This window comes from Poromitra crassiceps (genome assembly GCF_964638095.1).
Source record: "Poromitra crassiceps genome assembly, chromosome: 22".
NCBI lineage: Eukaryota > Metazoa > Chordata > Actinopteri > Beryciformes > Melamphaidae > Poromitra > Poromitra crassiceps.
The window spans coordinates 8,224,952-8,242,154 of NC_139647.1; the positions used below are offsets into that span (position 1 = coordinate 8,224,952).

The 17,203-nt window shown below is 50.6% G+C and overlaps 1 protein-coding gene across 1 annotated transcript in view; it reads left to right on the top strand.

Moving 5' to 3' along the window:
• The window catches only part of LOC310795984 (signal-induced proliferation-associated 1-like protein 2), a gene marked incomplete at its 5' end in the record, with an annotated part of 78,088 nt that extends 61,951 nt beyond the window's left edge, over window positions 1–16,137 (top strand). The window contains 5 exon segments of the mRNA XM_083658126.1: window positions 5,614–5,842; window positions 10,528–10,659; window positions 13,766–13,883; window positions 14,431–14,509; window positions 15,309–16,137. Of these exon segments, the coding sequence (XP_083514252.1) occupies window positions 5,614–5,842; window positions 10,528–10,659; window positions 13,766–13,883; window positions 14,431–14,509; window positions 15,309–15,455 (705 nt within the window). The 3' untranslated portion in view covers window positions 15,456–16,137.
• Between the last annotated feature and the right edge of the window lie 1,066 nt (window positions 16,138–17,203).

Consider the following 17,203-nt stretch of genomic DNA (forward strand, 5'->3'; position numbering starts at 1 on the left):
TGAGAGAGAGAGAGAGAGAGAGAGGCTGACCATAGCCATGAGAGAGAGAGAGAGAGAGAGAGAGGCAGACCATAGCCATGAGAGAGAGAGAGAGAGAGGCAGACCATAGCCATGAGAGAGAGAGAGAGAGAGAGGCAGACCATAGCCATGAGAGAGAGAGAGAGAGAGAGAGGCAGACCATAACCATGAGAGAGAGAGAGAGAGAGAGAGAGGCAGACCATAGCCATGAGAGAGAGAGAGGCTGACCATAGCCATGAGAGAGAGAGAGAGCGAGAGGCTGACCATAGCCATGAGAGAGAGAGAGAGCGAGAGAGGCAGACCATAGCCATGAGAGAGAGAGAGAGAGAGAGAGAGGCTGACCATAGCCATGAGAGAGAGAGAGAGAGAGGCAGACCATAGCCATGAGAGAGAGAGAGAGAGAGAGAGAGGCAGACCATAGCCATGAGAGAGAGAGCGAGAGAGGCTGACCATAGCCATGAGAGAGAGAGAGAGAGAGAGGCTGACCATAGCCATGAGAGAGAGAGAGAGAGAGAGAGAGAGAGAGAGAGAGAGAGGCAGACCATAGCCATGAGAGAGAGAGAGAGAGGCAGACCATTAGCCATGAGATAGAGAGAGAGAGAGGCAGACCATAGCCATGAGAGAGAGAGAGGCTGACCATAGCCATGAGAGAGAGAGAGAGAGAGAGAGAGGCAGACCATAGCCATGAGAGAGAGAGAGAGAGAGAGGCTGACCATAGCCATGAGAGAGAGAGAGAGAGAGAGAGAGAGAGGCAGACCATAGCCATGAGAGAGAGAGAGAGAGAAAGAGAGAGAGGCAGACCATAGCCATGAGAGAGAGAGCGAGAGAGGCTGACCATAGCCATGAGAGAGAGAGAGAGAGGGGCAGACCATAGCCATGAGAGAGAGAGAGAGAGAGTAGAGAGGCAGACCATAGCCATGAGAGAGAGAGAGAGCGAGAGGCTGACCATAGCCATGAGAGAGAGAGAGAGCGAGAGAGGCAGACCATAGCCATGAGAGAGAGAGAGAGAGAGGCTGACCATAGCCATGAGAGAGAGAGAGAGAGAGAGAGAGGCAGACCATAGCCATGAGAGAGAGAGAGAGAGAGGCAGACCATAGCCATGAGAGAGAGAGCGAGAGAGGCTGACCATAGCCATGAGAGAGAGAGAGGCTGACCATAGCCATGAGAGAGAGAGAGAGAGAGAGAGAGAGAGAGAGAGAGAGGCAGACCATAGCCATGAGAGAGAGAGAGAGAGAGAGAGAGAGAGAGGCAGACCATAGCCATGAGAGAGAGAGAGAGAGAGAGAGAGAGAGACAGACCATAGCCATGAGAGAAAGAGAGAGAGGCAGACCATAGCCATGAGAGAGAGAGAGAGAGAGAGAGAGAGAGAGAGGCAGACCATAGCCATGAGAGAAAGAGAGAGAGGCAGACCATAGCCATGGCATCTGGCACAGAGAGACCTCATCTCTCAGATAATACAGCTCACTTTTTGTTGTTCAGTGCACTGATAAGTTCGTCGTTTGCCGTTATGCGCTCGGCTTATATTCACCTTATCATTTGCCCATATCAGGTCATCATTCATTTTGTAATCGTCTTTCCGTTTTAGACCCGGAAGTAGATTACTCCCACCTTTATCAGTTTTAGACTTGCCAAAAAGCTGTTTTCAAGCAAAAAAAACCCAAACTGTTATAAAGTTTTAATATTTTTTCGGCTGAGAACGCAACATTCCAAATATGTGACCAGTTTATCCGAATAACACCTGTTTGGACATTTTTAACGAGCAGCGAGAACTGAGAGCGCTGGCTGTGTGACCGGTCGGACTAGCTAGTATCTGTCAACCACTACTGTACTGGCAGTGAGTGAAAATACTGTCGACATGCTTTTGTAACTAACGTTAAATGCCGACCGGCCATCGGCTCCCTGCAGCAGTAACGCTATGAGCATGTCTGAAGTTGGCCGCAGTGTAGCTTCTGAATGTTGCCAAACTTCATTCATAGTTTACAGTTTACAGTTTCGGCTAACGCTGAACCAGAAGAACAAATACAATTGCGTCTGACACGGAAGAGAAAAAGTGGGCGTGGCAACATGAGGTGAATAGAGTCCAGCGCGCGTACAAGAGAGCAGGCGACCTCAGTGCCTGTGTAAAATGAAAGCAGGTGTATCAGCCATGTTTCCCACAGAGAAGAAAGGCTGTGTAATCAGTACGAGGGGGGCGACACAGTGCTCCTGCTTGTTGTAATGTAAAGAGCACTATGGACCTTTGTGGTCATCTCATTGGCCGGTCCAGTCCCACGCAGACGGATCATGTTAGTGTGTGGAAAAGCAATCTGCGAGAGAGAGATGCATGAGAGACGGCACGCAGCCAGACGCTCCTCCCAAACACACATCTGAGCCCAATGAACACGTCCTGCTCTGGGATCCGCTCGCTTTGCCTGGGACAGCATGTTTCCAATCATCAGATGGAATGTAAAAAAAGGAATCGAATTACAGTAATGACAACGTTGGAAATACGGTTGATTTTATTTCTAACTCAATACAGTCGACTTTAATCTCCTAAGTAATCAAGCGCGGAAGACGGCAAAAGGTTAATGCGCGTGTCACTCGGTGCCGTCACGCGATGCCACTGGTTTTTGTGCGGGGTTGAGCAGGTGCGGAGAGATTTCCCCTGTCCGCTGGGACGTCCCAACAGAGACAGGCGGACTATTGTGTGTTTGACGTAAAGGAAAGGGCTGCTCGCGGCTTATTCTGCCGCTCGCACCGTTCCTCTCTTTTGAACCTCCCGTGGGAACGAGAAATAAGCTGAATAGGTGGTTGTTCGTGACATCCTGCTAAGTTGTACGTCAATAGGCTCTGAATGTCTGTTGTTGTCGTTGTCGCTGTTCAGTGTGTGGGGCAGCAAGGGGGGCAGCGAGAAAATCTGGAAATCACGACCAAATCTAGGCGGTTGTGTCTCGCTGCCACCTGAAACTGATAGTGGCTTTTGCTGTGTTGTAGAATAGCATTAGAATACATTAGCCTAACAGCCCGAGCCAGGCTGAGAAGAACCATAGCCAACTGAGGTGGATTTCAACACAGCTCATATATGAAAGTGCTGATAACCTCTCAGGTTTGATGAATGCGATATCTCATGCAGAAAGTTCTCAGCAGGATCAGTCAGCCGGCGCTCTGAGTTCTGTGCACAGAGCCAGGTGTGATGCTCTCTAGCTGTAATACATAGAAATGGCCTCTGAATAAACATTCAGCTCTGCTGCAAGTGGCTTTATTTGCCGTGACCCCGTTCATGGGAACACTAAATCTGCCTGCTATTTCTGCTTTATATGAGAGAGAGAGAGAGAGAGAGATAGGGAGAGAGAGGGAGAGAGAGGGAGAGGGAGAGAGAGAGAGAGAGAGAGAGAGAGAGAGGGAGAGGGAGAGGGAGAGGGAGGGGGAAAGAGAGGGAGGGAGAGAGAGAGAGAGAGAGAGAGGCAAATCCTGTTTCAACTTGTTTCGATGAGACCGTATGGGGTCTAATCTCGTAAGGTTGGGTGGGGAAAATGGTGGCGAAGAAGGGCAACCTTCTAAAATCAAAATCCATAAGATGTGCTTTGGAACCGATATGTATGCTACTTTTGATTCCTATATACTGTATATATATAATATATTCTAAAAGATTCTGTTTGTTAAATTCTCACCGTGGCATTTGTGGGAGAGATCAGTGTTTGAAATGGAGATGGTTGAGTGCTGGTTTGTGGCAGATACCAGTCCTCGTGTTGGTTACAGCTGGGAAACCAAAGGCAGACATTTACCGCTCTGGCCAGCTGCCCTGCATGTCATTTGTGGCCACTTTTGATGTCATTTGTACCGTAGTTATGTCGGCTACAAGGACACTGATGGATGGGAGAGAGCTTTGTGGTTATTATGTGTGTTTAAACAGGGGATCCTCTGTCACAACTCTGGCCATGCTCATGAAACTCAAGTATCTGCTGCTACCATGTGTCTGTAGGATCTGGTGCTAGCCTGTGTCTGTAGGATCTGGTGCTACCATGTGTCTGTAGGATCTGGTGCTACCATGTGTCTGCAGGATCTGGTGCTACCATGTGTCTGTAGGATCTGGTGCTACCATGTGTCTGTAGGATCTGGTGCTACCAAGTGTCTGTAGGATCTGGTGCTACCATGTGTCTGCAGGATCTGGTGCTACCCTGTGTCTGTAGGATCTGGTGCTACCATGTGTCTGTAGGATCTGGTGCTACCATGTGTCTGCAGGATCTGGTGCTACCATGTGTCTGTAGGATCTGGTGCTACCCTGTGTCTGTAGGATCTGGTGCTACCCTGTGTCTGAGTCAGGCTATATGCACATACACACAGGCTATATGCACTTACACACAGGCTATACACACAGGCTGTATGCACATACACACAGGCTGTATGCACATACACACAGGCTGTGTACAGTATATGCACATACACACAGGCTATATGCACATACACACAGGCTGTATGCACATACACACAGGCTATATGCACATACACACAGGCTATATGCACATACATACAGGCTGTATGCACATACACACAGGCTATATGCACATACACACCAACTATATGCACATACACACAGGCTATATGCACATACACACAGGCTATATGCACATACACACAGGCTGCATGCACATACACACAGGCTGCATGCACATACACACAGGCTGCATGCACATACACACAGGCTGCATGCACATACACACAGGCTGCATGCACATACACACAGGCTGCATGCACATACACACAGGCTGCATGCACATACACACAGGCTGCATGCACATACATACAGGCTGCATGCACATACACACAGGCTGCAGCCACTCTGCTTCACTGAAGCGTACTCATTGGTCTTTGTCTGTTCTCTAAACACGGGAACAGAAGAACACATGTGTTGGGCTCCTTCATCAGGGCGAGTTATTAATAGACTCCTGCGTTAACATGGCCACATATCCCAGAGTTCACTCTATTCCACTGATCTGACAATTCCTGGATAAAGACACTGGGCTGGAGCTTATTTTAGTCCCCGCTCTGTCCTTTGTGTTTTTACACTCGCATGTGTGTGTGCAACCGTCCCCATCTTAAGTGCATCCTTATTTCCAAGGTTATACGTCTCTATCAATGTGTCGCTTCTTATTCCCGTCTAGCTTCTCTCCTCTAGCCTCACACCCTGGGTTCAAAGTATGATGATTATGATATACAGCGCTGTGACCTCTGTCACCACATACGCTGGCTGGTCCCCTGTCCTCTGCTGTTCCCCCCACTCTGTCAGAGGCTCTCCAGCTGTGCTCGGCTCAATCTGCATCTTCCTGACAGACTGTAATTGATTCCTAGCACCACTCGTCCCTAACGTTTCCTCTGTCCCCACCCAGCCATCGCCTCATGTAAACCTGCTGTGCTGGAGGGAGGGGGGGAGCATAGCAGATGCAGACAGGAGGGCACAGCGGGGGGTTTGGAGGCCATTGGAGTCCATTCGTCATCTTGTTGTTGTTGTGAAGACCTGCTGACATATTGTTCTCTCTCTCTCTCTCTCTCTCTCCCTCTCTCTCTCTCTCTCTCTCTCTCTCTCTCTCTCTCCCGCTACCTGCTGTCCTCACTCAGATGTCGGCGGCGGGCAGCTCGTCGCCGCGGCGCTCCCTCTACCGGACGCTGTCGGACGAGAGCGTGTGCAGCAGCAGCAACCGCAAGGGCTCGTCCTACACCAGCTCGCACAGCTCCATGCTGGACCAGGCGCTGCCCAACGACATCCTGTTCAGCACCACGCCGCCCTACCACAGCACGCTGCCCCCTCGCATCATCCACCACCAGGGGGCCTCGTCCAACATGAGGAGTAAGTACCCCACCGTCCTGCACAGGCACAGAACAACCGGAACCAGGTCCGGCTGGATTCTGGACCGAGACAACATCTACAAATGTTACTGTGTAGAGAAGCTCTTCTGAGGGAAACGGAAACGGAACGATGCGCTGTGGTTTTAAATGCCACTTAGGGACAGGAAGGGGCGGGTTAATGTTGAATTTCTCTGTATGCACATACACACAGGCTATATGCACATACACACAGGCTATATGCACATACACACAGGCTGTATGCACATACACACAGGCTGTATGCACATACACACAGGCTATTTGCACATACACACAGGCTGTATGCACATACACACAGGCTATATGCACATACACACAGGCTATATGCACATACACACAGGCTGCATGCACATACACACAGGCTGTATACACATACACACAGGCTGTATACACATACACACAGGCTATATGCACATACACACAGGCTATATGCATATACATGTACACACAGGCTGTATGCACATACACACAGGCTATATGCACATACACACAGGCTATATGCACATACACACAGGCTGTATGCACATACACACAGGCTGTATGCACATACACACAGGCTATATGCACATACACACAGTCTATTTGCATATACACACAGGCTGTATGCACATACACACAGGCTATATGCACATACACACAGGCTGCATGCACATACACACAGGCTATATGCATATACACACAGGATATATGCACATACACACAGGCTGTATGCACATACACACAGGCTGTATGCACATACACACAGGCTGTATGCACATACACACAGGCTGCATGCACATACACACAGGCTATATGCATATACACACAGGATATATGCACATACACACAGGCTGTATGCACATACACACAGGCTGTATGCACATACACACAGGCTGTATGCACATACACACAGGCTGTATGCACATACACACAGGCTGCATGCACATACACACAGGCTATATGCATATACACACAGGATATATGCACATACACACAGGCTGTATGCACATACACACAGGCTGTATGCACATACACACAGGCTGTATGCACATACACACAGGCTATATGCACACACACAGGCTGTATACACATACACAAGTGGCTCGAACCGAACTATGTGCTGTCGTTTTAAATGCCACTTAGGGACAGGAAGGGGAGGGGTTAATGTTTGAATTTCTCTGCGTGTTGCTGTTGGATTATCATTCCTCTCCTCTGGCACCAGATCAGAGCCAGGATATAGATACTTGTTTGAAGAGCCACTTGTGTCCCTCCCCTACCGATATCATTAGCACAACCGGCGCGCACTTCAGCCAAGCTCCCCAATATACTAAGACTAATTAACGGGGTGAGGCGGCGTGCCACTCGCCAGGGAGGGCCGCGGCTCCGCCCGCATTAAAGCCCCACACCTGTCACACTCTATCCCACTCTCTCCACTGTTCTGCTCGCCAGGCGCTGAATATGTATAAGAGACACGCGAGGTGTGATGATGTGTCCTGCCTGCACCGCTGTCTGACTGTGGGTCAAGATCTGTGACATCAAACATGCCTGTTTTTCCATCACAGAGTGTCACACTGTCACACTGTCTGTCTGTCATCATGTCTCATTCACTCATCATTCCCTGCCTGCCTGCCTGCTTTGCTTTCTGACTGTCCCCCCCCGTCCCCCGTCCCCCGTCCTCCACCCCACCACCACCCTGTCTCATCTCCATGCCGCTCCGCGCCCCCATCTCTCTGCTCTGCTGTGGTTAGACAGAAAATGGCTTTTCGGAAAAGATGTTTCTCGCTTTAGCCTCTTCTGGCTGTCAGGCTGATGGATTCCTGATTGTTTTGAAGGTAGTTGAGGATACAGGACCCCCCCCCCCCCCCTCCCCCTCTAAACGGGAACAGCCCAATTTGGTAAACAGTGAATCACTCAAGCTCCAAGATGCCGGGTAAATTGAAAGGGGAGTGTCTGTATCACCTCCAGCTCGCCCGCTCTCTCTTTCTCGCTCTCTTTCTCTCGCTCCCTCTCCCCCTCTCTCTCTCTCCCCCTCTCTCTCTCTCACTCTCACTTGCTCTGCTCTTGCTCTGCTTCTCCGCTCATGCTTTTCTAAATGCCTCTCTGTGAAATGGGAGCTTGTTTATTGCATTCCCTGTCTTTCAGGGTTCAGAGAGAGAGAGAGAGAGAGAGAGAGAGAGAGAGAGAGAAGGAGAGAGAGAGAGAGAGAGAGAGAGAGAGAGAGAGAGAGAGAGAGAGAGAGAGAGAGAGAGAGAGAGAGAGAGAGAGAGAGAGAGAACAAGTGAAACATGGAGACATGCCCTCAGACAAGTGCTTTATTGCCCATATAGACATTTGTGCATTTGTGAGTGCTGCTAGGCAGAGAAGGTGACATCAGGGGCGTATCTACGGGTGGGCCTGGGTAGGCACAGGCCCACCCACTTCTTGCCCTGGCCCACCCAAAAAAAAAAAAAAAAAAAAATTTTTTAATTGGTTGTTTTCTAGAGGCAAACTTGCTGCTGCATTGCTAGCCAATGGTTTTGTTACTTTTGTAAAAACGCAGGGCACATCATCTCCAGAGTCTAATGCATGACAACTTCATGACATCTAGGAATTTTGTTCTCTCTGTGGATAAATAAACCAGAGGGCGTCTTGTTCAAACTTGAAGCAGCCTCAGTGTTGTTATTTTTTAAACTCACAGCAGTATATGGATCAGTGGTTCTAATTTCTGTATAAAGTAACAGTATACACACAAGTATAAGCATTCATGTATGCAACATTTGGCACCTATATGTAACCTTTTAAGGTTGAGATAATTGTATTATCATTATATGGTCCAAATATCTCAGTAAAGCACTTGAAACACTTGAAATATTCTTGCTTGGGTGGTATCATTCTACTTGAAATGATGGTCAAATGCATTATTTTTAGTAAAATAACACGTCAAATTTTTCGGCCGGCCACCCGAGTGGGCCCGGCCTTCGGCCAGGCATCTGCACCCCTTCCTATCCAGGCCCACCCAATTTGATCCAGGCCCACCTATAATTCAATTTCTGCATACGCCCCTGGGTGACATAATGCCACTCCGGGTTATCACGCATTCCCCACATGCACCGAGAAGCATTTTGACCAAATTAAGTTGCAACCTTCGTGGCTATTTGATATTGGTATTTGAGTGAGGTGAATGCACTGAGTACAGGCCCCTGACAGGCGCTTTGGATGTGCAGGCCAGAGTAAGATCTCATCCCAGTGAAGTTTTGGCAGCCATAACTAGTGACATTCCAGGTCAGTTTGAAGCTCTCCTCCTCCTCCTCCTCCTCCTCCTCCTCCTCCTCCTCCTCCTCCTCCTCCTCCTCCTCCTCCTGCTCCTCCTCCTGCTCCTCCTCCTCCTCCTCCTCCTCCTCCTCCTCCCTCTCTGCCCGGCCATTCCCCCTCACAGCAGCCCCTCTGTGTGCTCTGATGTGAGTTGACGGCCGACTCAGAGCCAGGTCTAAACTCAGAGCGAGGGGGCCTGGACACTGATCAGGCCTAAACTCAGAGCGAGGGGGCCTGGACACTGATCAGGCCTAAACTCAGAGCTAGGGGGCCTGGACACTGATCAGGCCTAAACTCAGAGCGAGGGGGCCTGGACACTGATCAGGCCTAAACTCAGAGCCGGGGGCCTGGACACTGATCAGGTCTAAACTCAGAGCGAGGGGGCCTGGACACTGATCAGGTCTAAACTCAGAGCCGGGGGCCTGGACACTGATCAGGCCTAAACTCAGAGCGAGGGGGCCTGGACACTGATCAGGCCTAAACTCAGAGCCGGTGGGGCCTGGACACTGATCAGGCCTAAACTCAGAGTGAGGGGGCCTGGACACTGATCAGGCCTAAACTCAGAGCGAGAGGGCCTGGACACTGATCAGGCCTAAACTCAGAGCCGGTGGGGCCTGGACACTGATCAGGCCTAAACTCAGAGCGAGGGGGCCTGGACACTGATCAGGTCTAAACTCAGAGCGAGAGGGCCTGGACACTGATCAGGCCTAAACTCAGAGTGAGGGGGCCTGGACACTGATCAGGTCTAAACTCAGAGCCGGTGGGGCCTGGACACTGATCAGGCTTAAACTCAGAGCCGGTGGGGCCTGGACACTGATCAGGCCTAAACTCAGAGCGAGGGGGCCTGGACACTGATCAGGCCTAAACTCAGAGCGAGAGGGCCTGGACACTGATCAGGCCTAAACTCAGAGCGAGAGGGCCTGGACACTGATCAGGCCTAAACTCAGAGCGAGAGGGCCTGGACACTGATCAGGCCTAAACTCAGAGCGAGAGGGCCTGGACACTGATCAGGCCTAAACTCAGAGTGAGGGGGCCTGGACACTGATCAGGCCTAAACTCAGAGCGAGAGGGCCTGGACACTGATCAGGCCTAAACTCAGAGCCGGTGGGGCCTGGACACTGATCAGGCCTAAACTCAGAGCGAGGGGGCCTGGACACTGATCAGGTCTAAACTCAGAGCGAGAGGGCCTGGACACTGATCAGGCCTAAACTCAGAGTGAGGGGGCCTGGACACTGATCAGGCCTAAACTCAGAGCGAGGGGGCCTGGACACTGATCAGGCTTAAACTCAGAGCCGGTGGGGCCTGGACACTGATCAGGCCTAAACTCAGAGCGAGGGGGCCTGGACACTGATCGGCGTTGCCTGCCTGTCTCTGCAGATGAGTTGTGGTTCTCTGACGGCTCCTTGGCGGACAGGTCGAAGTTCAGCGACCCGGGCCTCATGCCCCTCCCAGACACTGCCTCGGGCCTGGACTGGTCTCACCTGGTCGATGCAGCACGGGCCTTTGAAGGTAACCAGCCGGGCCTATGCTGCTGCTGGCGCCTCGTGTAACCCCACCTCCTGGCTGCTTAGTGCGCGCGTGTGCGTGTGTGTGTGTGTGTTTGTATGTGTGCGCGTGTGTGTGTGCTTATCTGTAAGTATGGCATCTGCAAGTGCTTGCTTGCGTGTCGGTGTGCGTGAGGTGTGTGTGTGTGTGTGTGTGTGTGTGTGTGTGTGTGCGTGTGTGTGTGTGCTTATCTGTCAGTATGGCATCTGCAAGTGCTTGCTTGCGTGTGTCGGTGTGCCTGAGGTGTGTGTGTGTGTGTGTGTGTGTGTGTGTGTGTGTGAGGTGTGTGTAGGTGTGGTGTGTGCGTGTGTGTGTGCGTGAGGTGTGTGTGTGTGTGTGTGTGCGTGCTGTGTGTGTGTGGTGTGTGTGCGTGAGGTGTGTGTGTGTGTGTGTTTCTCTTAGTGCCTATCTTAAGTGCTACAGCAGTAGGAGGTGACTTTTTAGCAATCATGTTGCTATTTATGCCTCTTGCTTTGAGCACCATTGTAACATTGTAACACTGTAATTCCCGTCAAGCACTAACGAGGAAAACTGAGCCATCACTTCTCAGCACAGACATGGAGCCAATTTTCACACTGTAAAGCCAGCAAGACACCACTTAGGGGTAGTGCCCCTAACCGCCCGCCTTTTACAACCCAGCTCTCGGGTCGATCGTTTGGGATAATTGCAGCTCCTCTCCGGCCCAGTGTCTTATTAAATATGCTACGCTGGATGGTGCTGCCATCTTTCCTCTCTTAGACAATGATGACAGACAATCTCATCTGGATGCATGTAGTCCCAAATCTCCTCCTTCTATTCTTAGAAATTATAATAGTTTGTCTTTTTGAAAAGGTTGAGTGTGGTTTCTTGTAAACGGGCTGGAACGTTGTTTCAGAGAGTGTTTGTGGTTTTTTTGGTGGCACGCGGCCGCCGCCGGGGAGGGAGGGAGGGAGTGCTCTCTGGCAAACGGAATACAGAGGCAAATTGTTGAAGATTTGCAGCCCTGATGAGGAGATGTTGTGCGCAAAGGTGTTGTCTTCTTCCCAGACATGATGTGCAACTAACTGAAAGCTGTCTTCTTCTCATTCAGCCACACTGTTTTCAGTCAATTAGCATCAACGCGTCGCGCCCACTTCATCTGCATAATCACCTTTGCTCTTCTTCTCTCATTTTAATTCTTCGTGTGTTCCTCATCTATTATGAAAACGCTAGCATGCCATACGTTTTGTCACTTGAACTCTGTGTGACCCCGAGGCGAGCGAGCAGGCAGCGTTAGCGTGTCGTGACCCCATCGGTTTGTCATAATTCATGAAGGCTCCGTAGCGTTTCCTCCTCTGATCTGTTTCCTGTGTCGCCGCGGCCCCCCACGGCCCCCCAGCGTAGCATTTAACACGAGACGATGCATGATCCTGATGATGATCCCGCTTGGCAGCGAGAAGGGAGTTGTCACGGCAGCCATGCTGGCATGTTTGCTGCCCCAGAGCACCATGGGTAAAGGGGGAGTCTGTTGCCGAGCAGAAAGTGGCTCAACGCTGCCTATGCGCCACGTTTGTCTTAACGAGCTCTGATTAAAGCCGGGGGTGGGGGGCGGGGCAGAGATGCAAGGCAGCTATTTTCTTTATAACGGTCTCAAGTTGCTGGTTCATCAGCCTGTAAGCAAGTGTAAGTGTAAGGGGGTTTTCATTGAAAAGGCGGTTTCTGGGCGTCCAGGTAGTTCAGCGATAGATCTACCAACATGAGGGTCGCGGGTTCGAGCCACCGTGTTACCCCCGGCTTGGTCGGGCATCCATACAGGCACAATTGGCCGTGTCTGCGGGTGGGAAGTGGGATCAAATGTACAGTATGTATGTATCCTGCCCGCTGTACTAGTGCCTCCTCTGGTCGGTCGGGTCGGGGCATCTGGGCATCTGTTTCGGTGGGGAGGGGAACTGGAGGGAATAGCGTGATCCTCCGTGCTACGCTCTGCCGGGGAAACAGTCGGGTGAAAAGAAGCGGCTGGTGACTGCACATGTATCAGAGGAAGCATGTGCTAGTCTACAACTCTCCCCAGATCGACAGAGGGGGTGGAGCCACGAAAGGGGGTCTGGGAAAAAAGAACTTGATTAAAAATAGTTGGGACATTTTCAATATTCCCTCCCAAATATGGTATGTTCCCACATTTAATACCTTCTCTTGAGCGTAATCACTTTTTTGTTTGTTTTTTTAGCAATTTGTCCAGGAAGTCTGGACATTGGGTCATAAAATGGCAAAGCTGCTTTCCTGTGCGTCGCTCTGCCTTCCTACAAGTCTTTAATCTTTCAGATGCAGCCATCGAACACGGGGGGGGAAACGTCCATTCATATGTAAATCAAACCCTGGTCTCCGCATCAGCTTTTGTCTTGGACTGGATTAGCTTTCATTTGCGGGCTAAATTAATGGGAGGGTTTCCTTAATCTTTCTGATGAATATGCAGATCCTCCTATCTGTCGTCTCAGGACCGAGGACGGGCCCGGGGAGGGAGAGAGAGGAGCTTCTAAAAGAAAAGAGCATTACGCCCTCAAACTGAGCCGTCCCCGAGCGCAGCGGCATGCCAAGTTCGGGGGGCTTCCACGCGGCTTTGAGCAAGATTAAGGGCCTGAGAGGGTCAAACAAGCATGACTGGTGCCTGACAGCTCTCTGGGGGTCCCGCCCATCATGAGCCAAGCAGCTGTCAGAGGACCCAGAGAGGAGCCAGAGAGGACCCTGAGAGGACCCAGAGAGGACCCAGAGGGGACCCAGAGGGGCGAGGGCACCCGACGGGACGCCCAAGGGACTTGTTTCATCTCTGATCTTCTCGAAACGCTCCGTTTGTCTCCATATTGTCTGGTTAGAGATGACTCAGTGGTGGGGAGGACTAACATATCGATGGCCTTGCAACAGTGCTGCTTACACACTAGATCCTTTCATTCATAGCACCACGCATTAATATAACGCTCCATCCATTCTGAGAAGTGTGCTGCGGGCGTGGGATGTTCAGGTCCGGTGCAGTTGCATGTCGATGCCACTTAGCGTGTGCTAGTTCCCGTTTCCTGTGTGGTGACCCCTGTGTGACCTGTTGCCCCGCCCTCTGCAGACCAGCGCGTGGCCTCTTTCTGCACCATGACGGACATGCAGCGGGCCGAGGCGCTGCACATCTCCAGAGAGCTGACCCGGCGGGTGGCGGCGGCCGAGGGCGCCGCCCTGGAGGCGGGGTAAGCTTCACCACGTGTTTACCACCTAGATAGAGGAGAGCCAAAGTGGAACGTCACTTCCTGCTTCAGCACTGTACCAGAGATTTTCATCCGCCATTTATTTTCCCATAGACATTTCGTAGAATGATTATAAAAATAGTTTTACTTGTTCAAACCAAACGGTTCAGATATATTTAGAAACAGGAGAGACCACATAACATTTGACTTGGACCAAAATGTTAAAAAGATTGCGCATTTAAAGCAAAAAAAAATTCATGTAGTTTTGGTCCGAGTAAAATGTTCTATGGTCTCTCCCGAGACCTCCCGTTTGGTATGACCAAGTAAAACTATTTTTATAAGCATTTTACGAAATGTCTATGGGAAAATAAATGGCGGATGAAAATCTCTTGTCCTGGAGCAACCAACAATTAATAATATTAATAATAATAATAACCGTTTCCTGTGTCATCGCAGAAGCCGTCGTCGTGCTTGATTACTTTGATGAATGCAGTCTTTCTTGAGTGTTAACAGAATTCCGTGATATGTTAACGTGTGTCTGTCTCTGCAGCGGCTCGCCCTCCACGCTGACTGGCAAAGTCAACCAGCTGGAGGTGATCCTCAGGCAGCTGCAGTACGACCTCAGAAAGGTGAGTGCACACACTTCATACAACAAGCCCCGCAATGACAATTGCATTTCTCAATTTTTATGGTATCATTGAACAAAGTTATTATAACTGTCAGTATTTGTGGCAAATAAAATCGAAACAGTCAATAGCATAATTCAAATCAAACCGATTTAGAATTCCAATCTGCTTTCTGGTTGTCACCTACAGTACACCCAGATTTTAACGAGTGATCTGATTGGTCGACGGTATGCATAGTTACAGGTGTCCCAAAGTAGCCAACGTGTTTCGCCCAAATGTGGGACGATTTTGTCTTCTTTCTGCTTGCCTGTTTCCGTTTTGTCAGCTTCGAGGTCAAATTCACTAAATAGTGCACGTGTGTGTGCTATTTGTAAAGGCGGGCGGCGTAAAGCGGCCGTCTGCGTCACACACAGTTCAGTTCATTAGAATAGACATTGAGTAATGGCTGCCCCCGAGGTCTCTGAATTACCACCTTGTCCACTTAATTCAATATCCTGCTTCCTGTCCTGATGGTGTCCCGGCCCGGCGTTCCCCCCCCCCCCCGTCCCCCCCACCTCCTCTAATGCGCTTCAAATGGAGAGAAGGGAAGTGCTCTTTTACTGGAACAGAGTGCCGGCTGCCTCACCATGATAATGCCTCCCATTTGCGCCCGGGGTTGACTGTGTGTGTGTGTGTGTGTGTGTGTGTGTGTGTGTGTGTGTGTGTGTGTGTGTGTGTGTGTGTGTGTGTGTGTGTGTGCGTCTGTCTGTGTGTGTGTGTGTGTGTGTGTGCGCGTGTGTGTGTGTCTGTGTGCTGTTATCAGGAGAAAGAGGACAAGGCGATTTTGCAGGAGGAGGTGCAGCACCTGAGACAGGACAACATGCGTCTGCAGGAGGAGAGCCAGACTGCCGCGGCTCAGCTCAGGAAGTTCACCGAGTGGTTCTTCCACACCATCGACAAGAAACCCTGAGAGAGAGAGAGAGAGAGACACAGAGAGTGACAGAGGGAGAGAGAGATGGAGAGAGAGAGACGGAGAGAGAGAGATGGCCTTCACTGCTCCTGGGCGCCCGAGCAACGCCCGCCCCCCCCCCTCCTCCCCCCAATCATCCAAACTTTAAATCACACCAATACGTTAAGGGTCCCACGAGCAATGATGGAAACTCTTTCAAATAGAGACCCCTGCTTGGGAGACTTGCAGCCCGGGCCCCGCGTGGAGACACCTGAAACCCTTATCTGGGACCTGAAGTTTGGAAAACCTCCTGTGTGTGTGTGTGTGTGTGCGGCGCAGGGGGCGTTTCTCAACTCAATGGTTTCTCCATGACGGCAAACGAGACTCTTGGGAAAAACCTCCTCATCTCCGGCTGCCGGAGAGCATTTCAGAAGAGCAACCTCGGGGGCCTGCCTGCCTGCACCCCTGGGATACCCTTACAGTAGTGGAATGTAAAAGCCGTAGAGCTCCTTTTACTGTTAGTCTACATATAATCTACCTATGTCACTATGTCAGTCTACTGTACTGTATACTCAGCTGTACTGTACCGTGCGCACACTGTCTGTGAGAAGGGGAGGAGCTGAGGGGCACGTAATGAAGTGGTACTTACCGTCTGCCTGGCCTGCACCGAGAGAGACTTACTGTCTGTCCGCATGCACCGAGAGAGACCTTAGCGTCTGCCTGGCCTGCATCGAGAGAGACCTTAGCGTCTGCCTGGCCTGCATCAAGAGAGACCTTACTGTCTGGCTGGCCTGCATCGAGAGAGACCTTAGCGTCTGCCTGGCCTGCACCGAGAGAGACCTTAGCGTCTGCCTGGCCTGCACCGAGAGAGACCTTAGCGTCTGCCTGGCCTGCACAGAGAGAGACCTTAGCGTCTGCCTGGCCTGCATCGAGAGAGACCTTAGCGTCTGCCTGGCCTGCATCGAGAGAGACCTTAGCGTCTGCCTGGCCTGCACAGAGAGAGACCTTAGCGTCTGCCTGGCCTGCATCGAGAGAGACCTTAGCGTCTGCCTGGCCTGCACAGAGAGAGACCTTAGCGTCTGCCTGGCCTGCATCGAGAGAGACCTTAGCGTCTGCCTGGCCTGCACCGAGAGAGACCAATCCACATGTGGCTGTATTGAAGAGGACAGTGGGGCGGGGTGGGGGGGGGAAATGAATGTAGCTCAACTGAGACTTTTTTTTTGTTTTTTGTTTTTTCTGGACATTCTGGTTCCCAAAGTCACACAAAGGTTTCGAGGCTTGATGATCGATTGAGCTCAGCGTTGTCGGTTTTTTTCTCCTTCCTTTTTTAAAATTCCACTTTTCTTTTCCTCCGTGTCGTAATGTTAGGGTCACATGGCAGTAATTTTGATGTTGAAAGGTGCTTTCCCTACACACATGAAAAAAAATAAACCTGTTTGTCAGTAGTTTCTGTTTCACCGTCACAATGTCCTAGCAATAACGAAGTGGTAGTTATGAAACTGTGTTTAAAAAAAAATTACAAAAAATATATAAATAAGTTTAGCACAAAACGTGAACAGTTCCTGTCAAGACGCAGTTGTATTTGACATGTATTTATAAAAACAGGAAGAGACTGTGCCTAAAAACTCTTGGGTGTAAATGGATTGTTTCTCTTTGCTTTTAGTTCTCTTTCATAAACACATGCCTTGTCTGTGGCTCACTGATATACAAATCCTGTGTGTGTGTGTGTGTGTGTGTGTGTATGTGTGCGCGTGTGCGCGTGCGTTGGT